We start from the raw sequence: 11109 nt of genomic DNA, 5'->3' as shown, positions 1-11109 counted from the left end.
AATCCGGATGCGTTTGTCCACTGTGACATTTCCTACACATGTGCTTATGTAGCAAAGTACAGTCTCTGTATATGTCTCCAAGTCCTGTTGTTTGAATATGCTCCAATCTGTACAGGCAAAACAGTCTTGGAGCTGTGAGAGAGCGTTGTCAGGCCAGCTTCTGATGGTTTGACTCGTTGGTTTTGATCTCTTCCTAAGGGATGTGTAGGCTGGGATGAGAAACAGGGAGAGATGGTTGGATTTTCCTAGGTGAGGAAGGGGTATAGCTCTGTAGGCATACTTAATGTTAGAGTAGACATGGTCAAGTGTGTCTTCCCCCTAGTTGGACACTTGACATGTTGATAGAATTCGGGGAGCACAGTCTTTAAGCATGCTTGGTTAAAATCCCCGGCAATGATGTGTACACCGTCAGGATGCGCCATCTGTTGTTTGTTTATTATGTGTCGCGCTAGCATTAGCATCTGGCGGGATGTAGACAGCAGGAACAATGACCACCGTTAGCTCTCGTGGCAGATAAAACGGTCTGCACTGGACAGACATGGCCTCTAAGTCTGGTGAACAGTGGCTGTCTATTATTTTGCTGTGCGAGCACCAGTTCTCAAACACATACACACAGAGCCCCCCACCTCTGCTCTTATCAGAGGCTTTGTTGCGGTCCTGGCGATGTATACTCCGGCCTGCTAGCTCCACCGTAGCGTTGGGGATTTGCGGGTGTAGCCAGGATTCCGTCACAAGCACTCACGGACGAGGTGGTTGTAGGCGATCTGTGACTGTAACTCATCCATTTTGTTTGCGAGGGATCTGGCGTTAGTGAGGAAGATAGAAGGTAGCGGCGGTTTGCGTGGTTGCTTCCTCAGCTGAGCTAGTGAGCCTGCTCTACATCCCCGCTTATACAAGAATAAAACAAAACTGAATGGATTATAGAAACAGTAACTCCACCTCGTCCTCACTCTCACTGTTAAAGATAGTGGTAGTTTTGGTTTCTGTGTTTATTTATGACTCAAATGACTCCTTTCTTTCTCTCTGTGTTTTACAGACCAATAATTTATTAGCTGACCATTGGTTTCAGATGAAGAACTTCACCCCCACTGGTCAAGAGGTGACGGTAAGAATAAAGATGTGTTTGGTTCATAACCATTTACTGTCTGTGGCTGAGGAATGAGCATGTGTGTGTGTGTGTGTGTGTGTGTGTGTGTGTGTCTGTGTCTGTGTGTGAGAGAGAGAAGGAATGAGTATGAATGAAGTGTGTTTATATTTTGCTTTTGTTTCAGTGAGGTATAGAGAGAGAGAGGGAGAGAGAGACGGAGACAGAGAGAGTGACAGAGAGAGATAGATAGATAGATAGATAGATAGATAGATAGATAGATAGATAGATAGATAGATAGAAGGATTCCGAGCCTGTGTCACCAGTTTTGGGAAGAATGTAAAGAAGAGAGAAAGAGAGAGAGAGAGAGATAGAGAGAGAGAGAGAGAGAGAGAAATCTTGAGTAAATCTTCGGTGAAAGGAGTTCACATTTTCTTGGAGCTTTTTTTTTATCCAGAAAATAATAATGATAATGAAATCATGACACAAAACTACATACAAGAACACGCGAGAAGAAGCAAAATCCAGGTTAGAGTTAATGTTAGAGTTAAGGTTAGAGTTAAGGTTAGAGTTAAGGTTTGGGAAGTCAAACTGGAAATGTACAAACACACACAATAAGTTCAGTGAGATAATTAAGCGCTAGTCAGTGCTGAGGTGAGAACGATGAGAGATCACAATCTCAGGACAAGATACAAGACGCTTATTCAGTTTAATCAGAGCTACAAATAGTTCTGAGACATGAGACAGAGGTGAGGTCAAAACATAGGCAACTGGTCACAAACACCACATAAAACATAGCAGTAAAAAAACAGAGCAAAGTGAAAACCAGATGAATAAAAATCTGGGAAATGTCACAGAGAAACAGAGAGACGTGAGTGAATACTTCACACTGGACACGTGACAGAAAAGGATTTAACTACATTCCTGAATCAGGAATCTTCAGCATTAATCAGTTTATTTACTAAACCAGTGTAAGAGCATGCTGGGATTCATCCAACCATTACACCTGAAAAAAATCCATCTGAACTTTATACTTACCGTTTATCTGCTGAACCTTTACTGAGGAAACTAGGAGCTATGAGGCAGGAGACAGGAGGCAGGAGGATGCTGTAGTGTTTGTACACACAGAGGATCTAACAGACAGCAGGAAGATGTTCAGCACTGACCCACAGTCTAGCTGTGTTCTGTAGAAGCTTCTTCAGCACAGGGTAACCTGAGGCAGAAACACGTCCCCTGTTCTACTAGATAAGCTAAAGTGGGGAAGGGCAGGTCTGAAGAACTTTGGAGATTTCTCAGGAATTTCTAAGCGAGAACTGTGAAGGAGAAGCAGAAGAGCTGTGTGAGGAGTTGGCTCAGACGATGTCCTAGAGGAGGAGCGTTCTAGTGGCCAACAATCTCAGCACTCATCTCATGTTGTGGATTTGTCCAACTGTCCTTGAACCACCAGATTAACTGTATAGATGAAGATCATGAACTTCTTCTGGACAAGACACCACTGAACCCGAGCAGCTTCAGCCTTCAGCTTACACACTGAAGCTCTGGAGCTTCTTCCTTTTTCGTTTTTGGATCATTTTATGATAAAGTGGATTTTGGTTATTTTTGATAGTAAGAAAAGTAAACAAATAATTTATTTATAAAACACATTTTAAACAACTAAAAGTTGAAAGTGCTACATAGGTAAGAACACAGAGGAAAATATAGAAAAAAATAGGAAAAAAGAAAGAAACATAAAAGAAAGGAACAAAGGAACTTTTTTGTCAAAATTCTAATTAAATGAATGCTAGTAATCTTTGGTCTTGGGCTCATTTTTTATTTCTGCTTTGTTATTTGGAGCATTACCTGTTTTATAAAGCATGAATTCTCTGGTACACGTCTCTGGGGCTTTGTGTAGTTCTGAGTCTCAAGATTCCTGATAGTGCTTAATGTTTTGGATTTTTTGCTGAACTTCACCAAACCTCACCTACCCCTACCCCTACCCCTACCCCTGCCTCTGCCCCTGCCCAACCCCTGCCCCTACAACTGCCCCTACCACTACCCCTGCTCCTGCCCCTACCTCTCAAGATTCAAGATTCCTCTCAAGAACAAGACACTTAGCTCCGAAACAGAAAAAGAACATGTGTAATGAATTGTAAAAAATGAACCTACACCTACCCCTACACCTGTCCCTACCCCTGCCCCAAACCCCTACCCCTACCCCTACCTCTACCCTCTGCCTCTGCCTCTGCCCCTACCCCTACCCCTGAACTCCTGCCCCTGCCCCTGCCCTGTGTAACGAGCTGTGTGTTAATCACTAGTTAACGGTTGTTATTTTGGGGGACGCTATGTTCCACATTCACTTTCAGGACTGATCGAGTTCTGAAATTGAAACTGAACTGTAATCATTATTTCTGCTTTATTTTCCCAGCTGCAGCACGAGTTCCTCTCGGTCCTCAACACCCTCTGCTCCAGTTTTACAGCAAACAAGCAGCTGTTCACCCCAGATCCTGTTAATGCCACAGAGCAGTCCAAAGTGGTGTGGACTTATTCCATAATGATCAAAGCACTGGTAAGTCCAACGGCTGTACACACACACACACAGTTGTGATTTTCTGAGTGTATATAAAGTCTCTGTCCATCTCCTGTGTGTGTCCAGGTAAATGTAAAGGGCAGTAAAGCCTGGACTGTAGATGAGATTCTACACTTCTGTAGAAATTCCTGTTCTGAATCGTATGGAACAAGCTTCATCAACACAACACAGTTTGAGAAAATGTATAAAAAAGTGTGTGTGTGGAACAGAGCAGTCCCAGGTACGGACTTCCTGTTGTTTATAAAAGTCACACACAATCATATCTTCAAATATTATAAATACATGTGTAAATAATTCACACCAAACTCTCTCTCTCTCATTTCCTCTCCATGACTGACCTTCATCAGAGTGTCCACCTCAGAGTGAGTACTGTGTGTTCATCTACACATCTGCACACATCTGTACACATCTGTACACACATCTACACTTGTATATAGAATAGAATAGAATAGAATAGAATAGAATAGAATAGAATGGAATGGAATGGAATCGAGTAGAATAGAGCAGAATAGAATAGAGTAGAATTGAATAGAGTGCAATTGAATAGAGTAGAATTGAATAGAGGAGAGTGGAATTGAATAGAGTAGAATTGAATAGAGTAGAATTGAATAGAATAGAATTTAATAGAGTAGAGTAGAATTGAATAGAGTAAAATTGAATAGAGTAGAAAGGTGTTATTGTCATCGTGTAGCTCTACATACAGCAGCATTGTATCTGTGTGTGAGCTTTAGCAGCTACTTTCTTCCTCTCTGTTCTGTTAGTGGATATGACATACACACACACACACACACACACACACACACACACACACACACACACACACACACACCAAAATAAATGATTGATATCAGCATCTGAAAGCCAGATATCGCTGCATTAATGTAATGCTACTTCTCCAGTGCTCCTTTTATCAGAGTGGTCACTGAGTTCACTGTTTAGAAATAAAGGAATAAAATAAACATAAAACCTGAACAGTGGACAGAACTCTGAGCTACAGTAACCAGTGATGATGTACTGGGAAATGAGCAGGACAGTAACACTAAGATGATCAGAGGGTCAGAGGTCAAACATTCAGCTGTCAGGACTTCAGGGTTTAGTTACTGCAGTGATTAGTCCACTCTCTTTGACTTGTAGCTTTCAAACTCTAAACAAATGGCATGAATTGTATTATTATATCTGAACAGTGTGTTCTTTATAACCTGTAATGTGTGAAACTTTATTTATTTACACACACTAACACTACACAAGACTCTCTCATCAATATTCTTATCTATAATATAAACACTGTTCTGATATCTTTATGATTTTCTCAGATTATTTACTGAGCACAGCATCCCCGAGCCCGAGTGCCGGTCTCTCACCCCAACGTAAGCTTCTCACCTCACACGAAACACTGCACTGTAACGATGCCTGCAGCATGCTAACAACATGCCTGTTATTTTACCACAGGAGCTTTGTGTGATTTATTAATTAATACATTGATTTATTGATTAATTGCTTACTTGATTAATAATACATTTCATGTATGTAGTTGATTTATTAGATAAGTGCTAAATAAATTGCGCTTTTTACTGAAAGGATTCTGATAGATAGATACGATTACATTTTATTGATTTTATTTCATTTCAGCACCGTCCCTAAATGCTTCAGCAGAGGCCCAGAACTCTGATGCACAGAAGACAGAAGGTAAGTCTGACGCCTCAGTAATCTTCACTGTCTGAGTTTTCATGTCCTCACTTTCTCCTCTTTACTAAGTAAATATTCTTGTGTCCTCTGTGTTGTCCAGGCCCTGTGGTGATTATCCTCATCATCATCATGATCATCATGGCCATCATCATCATCATCATGGGCATCATCATCTTCAGACAACACAAAGGAGAGGGAAACAGTCAGGTAATTTAATTTAGTGTTTGGTGAGAGTTTGTTCTTCAGAGACGTTGTGAAACTCCTTGATAGTGGTAACATCACGGGAAACGTCGTCTCCTAACTGCTCCGAGGTTTGGTCTGTGAGGAGTTTCACTTTCTCCGAGACTCTGTGGGTTTCCTGGAAATAAATGCAGCATTGACGCCTGTTTTAGGGGATTTTCTCCCTGATTTAGTAGGTACACTAACGCAGGAGGGTGGAGTTTCCTCGGAGTGTATTCCCCTCCCTCCCTTTCTGCTCTTACATCGTTTACCGTGATGGTCAAATTCAGGATCCCTGTCTGGTCGAGATGCTCAGCTGCACAGTGATGTCACTGTGATGTCATTAACTGATCAGAAGTGCTGATGATGATTTGCACAGTCTGAGATTTTACTGAATTCTGTTGAAAGTCTTTTAATTCTGTGGAAATTCTTTCTTTCAGAAATTCACAGGAAGTTACTGGTTTAAATCAACAAAGCAGAAAACAATGTTTATTAAAAAATGACACACACAGGTGTGAAACCTTCAACACTGCGATGGTCAGTGTTCCAGTTGTTCGTACACCAACATAACAATTAGCAAACCGTCAGAGTTCAGGAACAGCACTGGGAATGTGTGAGAGGAAAAACAGCTTCAGAGAAAAAAACACTGTTTAAAGACGCTACAGGAATCACTCGCTCTTTTCTCTTTTGTATCTGCTGAAACCGACAGTTTATTGACAGACCGATGAAATACAGACAGTGTTTAAGAGGACATGTCCGAGCAGGGACGGTTCTGATATTGTGTTTTTCTCTGTTAGAATCAGAAAAATTACGAGAGAAATAAAGAGGATGAAGAAGGTGAGGTTATTTTCTCCTTATGAAGATGATGAACAGCACAGTGGACATAACTGCAGTGCACAGTGAAGGGGACTAACCTAAACATCAGAGTGTTAATGGCAGCTGGATTTTACCAGAGCAGTAAAGTAAAAAAACTTACTTTAAAAGTAAGCGATTCTACCCGTGGGAGGACTTTCTAGTAAGAGAAAGACACTCATGTGGAATAATAAAAACAAAACCCAAAGAAATAACAAACTAGGAAGAGTGATCGGTGAACCCGAGCATCAAGGAGGAGTGAAGACGGCGACAGGGAGACATTTCTGCTGCATGCATGTGACCTGCTTCATTATTTAATATTCAAGTGAACTTTGAGCAACATTGCATCCTGGACTGAAGTGAACTGCATGCTAACTGACCGCATCACCACACCAACACACACCATTTAGATAACAACAACCTGCAGCTCATGAGCTAGACACACAGTTTCTGTTCAGTTCATAAGCTAATATATAGTATATGTGAATGTGCATGTGTGTGTGTTTGTGTGTGTAATATTGTGTGTGTGTGTGTATAATATTGTGTGTAATACAGTGTGTGTGTAATATTGTGTGTGTGTGTGTGTGTGTGGAATACTGTGTGTGTGTAATATTGTGTGTGTGTGTGTATAATATTGTGTGTAATACAGTGTGTGTGTAATATTGTGTGTGTGTGTGTGGAATACTGTGTGTGTGTAATATTGTGTGTGTGTGTGTATAATATTGTGTGTAATACAGTGTGTGTGTAATATTGTGTGTGTGTGTGTGTGTGGAATACTGTGTGTGTGTAATATTGTGTGTGTAATATTGTGTGTGTGTGTATAATATTGTGTGTGTGTGTGTAATACTGTGTGTGTGTAATATTGTGTGTGTAATATTGTGTGTGTGTGTGTATAATATTGTGTGTGTGTGTGTGTAATATTGTGTGTGTGTAATATTGAAGTTGTTATTGAAAATTCACTTATAAAATAGACACAGAAACCTTTTACCTTTTCAGCCAATCCCAGTCTCCCTTCACCATTAAACCTGTGAACTGTGGAGGATCTGCAGATTTGACCCTGACCTGCAGACTTGACCCTGACTTGCAGACTTGACCCTGACCTGCAGACTTAACCCTGACCTGCAGATCTGACCCTGACCTGCAGACTTGACCCTGACCTGCAGACTTGACCCTGACTTGCAGACTTGACCCTGACTTGCAGGCTTGACCCTGACTTGCAGACTTAACCCTGACTTGCAGACTTGACCCTGACCTGCAGACTTGACCCTGACCTGCAGACTTGACCCTGACCTGCAGACTTGACCCTGACCTGCAGACTTGACCCTGACTTGCAGACTTGACCCTGACCTGCAGACTTGACCCTGACTTGCAGACTTGACCCTGACCTGCAGACTTGACCCTGACTTGCAGACTTGACCCTGACTTGCAGACTTGACCCTGACCTGCAGACTTGACCCTGACTTGCAGACTTGACCCTGACTTGCAGACTTGACCCTGACCTGCAGACTTGACCCTGACCTGCAGACTTGACTCTGACTTGCAGACTTGACCCTGACCTGCAGACTTAACCCTGACCTGCAGACTTGACCCTGACCTGCAGACTTAACCCTGACTTGCAGACTTGACCCTGACTTGCAGACTTGACCCTGACCTGCAGACTTGACCCTGACCTGCAGACTTAACCCTGACCTGCAGATCTGACCCTGACTTGCAGACTTGACCCTGACCTGCAGACTTGACCCTGACCTGCAGACTTGACCCTGACCTGCAGACTTGACCCTGACTTGCAGACTTGACCCTGACCTGCAGACTTGACCCTGACCTGCAGACTTAACCCTGACCTGCAGATCTGACCCTGACTTGCAGACTTGACCCTGACCTGCAGACTTGACCCTGACCTGCAGACTTGACCCTGACCTGCAGACTTGACCCTGACTTGCAGACTTGACCCTGACTTGTAGACTTGACCCTGACTTGCAGACTTGACCCTGACCTGCAGACTTGACCCTGACCTGCAGACTTAACCCTGACTTGCAGACTTGACCCTGACCTGCAGACTTGACCCTGACCTGCAGACTTGACCCTGACTTGCAGACTTGACCCTGACCTGCAGACTTGACCCTGACCTGCAGACTTGACCCTGACCTGCAGACTTGACCCTGACTTGCAGACTTAACCCTGACCTGCAGACTTGACCCTGACCTGCAGACTTGACCCTGACCTGCAGACTTAACCCTGACTTGCAGACTTGACCCTGACTTGCAGACTTGACCCTGACCTGCAGACTTGACCCTGACCTGCAGACTTGACCCTGACCTGCAGACTTGACCCTGACCTGCAGACTTAACCCTGACCTGCAGACTTGACCCTGACCTGCAGACTTGACCCTGACCTGCAGACTTAACCCTGACCTGCAGACTTGACCCTGACCCTGTTGTGTGATGCAGTAAGAGATTGTTGTCATGTGGTTTGTGTCATGTTTCTTAGCTGTTTCTGTGATTTCAAACTTTTCAACACTGGGATCAATAATAATAATAAAAATACTTATTTATAATGTTGTGTGTTTAAAAGGTCAAGCTGAGTTTATTAAAGCTCTGACACACAGGACACATGGTCACTGCCCCAGAATAAACCTGATATCTCTTATATTAATAATAAAATAAAAACCTATGCATATTAAATAATAGACTATATTTACTGTTATATTATGTAATGTTATATTTATTACATTTCAACCTTAATATATTTAAAAAACAATAAAGTTATAAATAATCATGTTTCAGAGCTTTATTTTATCATTTATAAATAATATTAATATTTTATATTTATATGCGTGTTTATGTTGTTGTGTGTGTTTATGTCCTGTGAGAGGAAGAGGAAGGGTGAGAGATAATAATAGGCCTGCAGGAGGATGTGGATGAAGGAGTTGAGAAACACATTCATCAGAGGAATTAACGTGAGTGACCTCAGATGACCGTGTTATAAATCATGAGCTGAGGCTGAAAGACTGGACACAGAGTCAGCAGATCACCTGGCACTGCAGTAACTTGGACATTCAGACCAGGGACTCCATATTCACAGAGGAACTAGAGAGAGTGCTTAACCTGCTTCTGGTCAATAACGCCTTTCCTCACCGTCCACCATCCTCAGTGACCACAGAGTTTGTGACGGTGTCTCTCAGGACCTTCAGGAACAACATCGGCTGAGTCCTTCAAAACTCTGAGTGTAAACTGCAGCCATGGAGAAGAGATTGAAAGTGTGGAGAAAAACAAAGACCATCACTGTGCTCTTCACTTCTCGTGTGTGTGTCTCGCCTTGTGTGTGTGTGTCATGTCTCGTGTGTGTGTGTCTTACCTCATGTGTGTGTGTCTCACCTTGTTTGTGTCTCTCTTTGTGTGTGTGTGTCTCGTCTAGTGTGTGTATGTGTGTGTCTGGTCTTGTGGGTGTCTCGTCTTGTGTGTGTGTCTGTCTTGTTTGTGTCTCATCTTGTGTGTGTGTTTCATCTCGTGTGTGTGTCTCGTCTCGTGTGTGTCACACACACACACACATCATGCAAGAACACATACACACATTTCACCTCCATTATGGAGGAACACACACATCTCATCTGGTCAGCAGGAGAAAGTGCTGCAGAGATCCACAGATTCACTCACTGACCCTGCACAACCTCGCCCATCCCTGCCTTCAAACCCCCAACCACACCCACCCTGCCCACTGTGTGTGTGTGTGTGATTCTGCTCTTTTCCTTTCACTTTTCTTTATGTACTCTGACTAATGCAGTCGCTCAGTCACGTGATTTCAGAGAACATCAGCACTCGCTTCTGCTGCTTCTGTCTCTGCTTTTCATCTCTACCATGGAGAAGATCCCTGTCTGAACATCACCAAATATTTGCATCATTCCTCATCAACTTCTCCAGAGAATGCACTGATCTCTCTCTCTCTCTCTCTCTCTCTCTCTGTCTGTCTCTGTCTCTCCTCTGTGTGTGTGTGTGTGTGTGTATGAATCTATAATCTGTTAATGTTGTTCCAAGTCTGAAGTACAGCATAAAAAATCTCCTCAGGACTGAAACCCACACCCAGTGATGGTGTTGTAGAACATCTGGATTTCTGCTGAGGTACACAGAGGCTGTGGTCAGAATTTCCATGACACTAATCTTCAGTACCACAGCCTGAGGGTCATTCAATGTATTCAGTAGCTCAGAAGTCGACAGAATTTGTGGAAGTTTAGAGAATTCTGGAGCACAGAGACAGAGACTCTCTGTCTCTGTCTGTCTGGTCAAACTGGTCTAAGGTATAATTATATAGAGTTTAACTGTCCTGAATATATCATTACATTCCTGTTAGGGCTCTGTGTGTGTATATTATTTATAAATAAATTTATTTATTTATAAATAAATAAATAAATAAGTATTAAAATCATGTCAGTAAATGAGTTTAAACACAGGTGATGATTAGTTTAGTTCTGTTTAGTTAGGTAAGTTTTCCTTCTGCTACAGAGCACAAAACATTCTCCCAACACCACACACGACTAAACACATCCAACTCATTCATACTTTTATAAAAGTTAAAATTAATTGAAATTCTTGACTTTATCAGCCTTTTCAGAATTCCGGCTCAGGTATATCACCATTTTGGCCTGACCAAATATAAAATTGATCAGTTGGCACCTGAACCGGTGTTTCCTGACAAACTTAAAACCAGA

The 11109-nt window shown here is 42.4% G+C and overlaps 1 protein-coding gene across 3 annotated transcripts in view; it reads left to right on the top strand.

Annotated features, from left to right (window-relative positions):
* LOC131369257 (uncharacterized) overlaps positions 1–10748 on the top strand; it is a 15799-nt gene extending 5051 nt beyond the window's left edge. The window contains exons 4-11 of one of the 3 annotated variants that reach the window (XM_058415814.1): positions 1037–1105; positions 3489–3629; positions 3717–3870; positions 3998–4012; positions 4964–5017; positions 5280–5336; positions 5437–5543; positions 9279–10748. In XM_058415814.1, coding sequence (XP_058271797.1) covers positions 1037–1105; positions 3489–3629; positions 3717–3870; positions 3998–4012; positions 4964–5017; positions 5280–5336; positions 5437–5543; positions 9279–9293 — 612 coding nt within the window. In that variant the 3' untranslated portion in view covers positions 9294–10748. The other 2 variants (XM_058415807.1, XM_058415799.1) reach the window with 2 other exon arrangements.
* The last annotated feature ends 361 nt before the right edge of the window (positions 10749–11109 follow it).

This window comes from Hemibagrus wyckioides, linkage group LG02, assembly GCF_019097595.1.
Source record: "Hemibagrus wyckioides isolate EC202008001 linkage group LG02, SWU_Hwy_1.0, whole genome shotgun sequence".
Taxonomy (NCBI): domain Eukaryota; kingdom Metazoa; phylum Chordata; class Actinopteri; order Siluriformes; family Bagridae; genus Hemibagrus; species Hemibagrus wyckioides.
The sequence above is the reverse complement of the archived record's forward strand: the minus strand, read 5'-3'. Positions and strand labels throughout refer to the sequence as shown.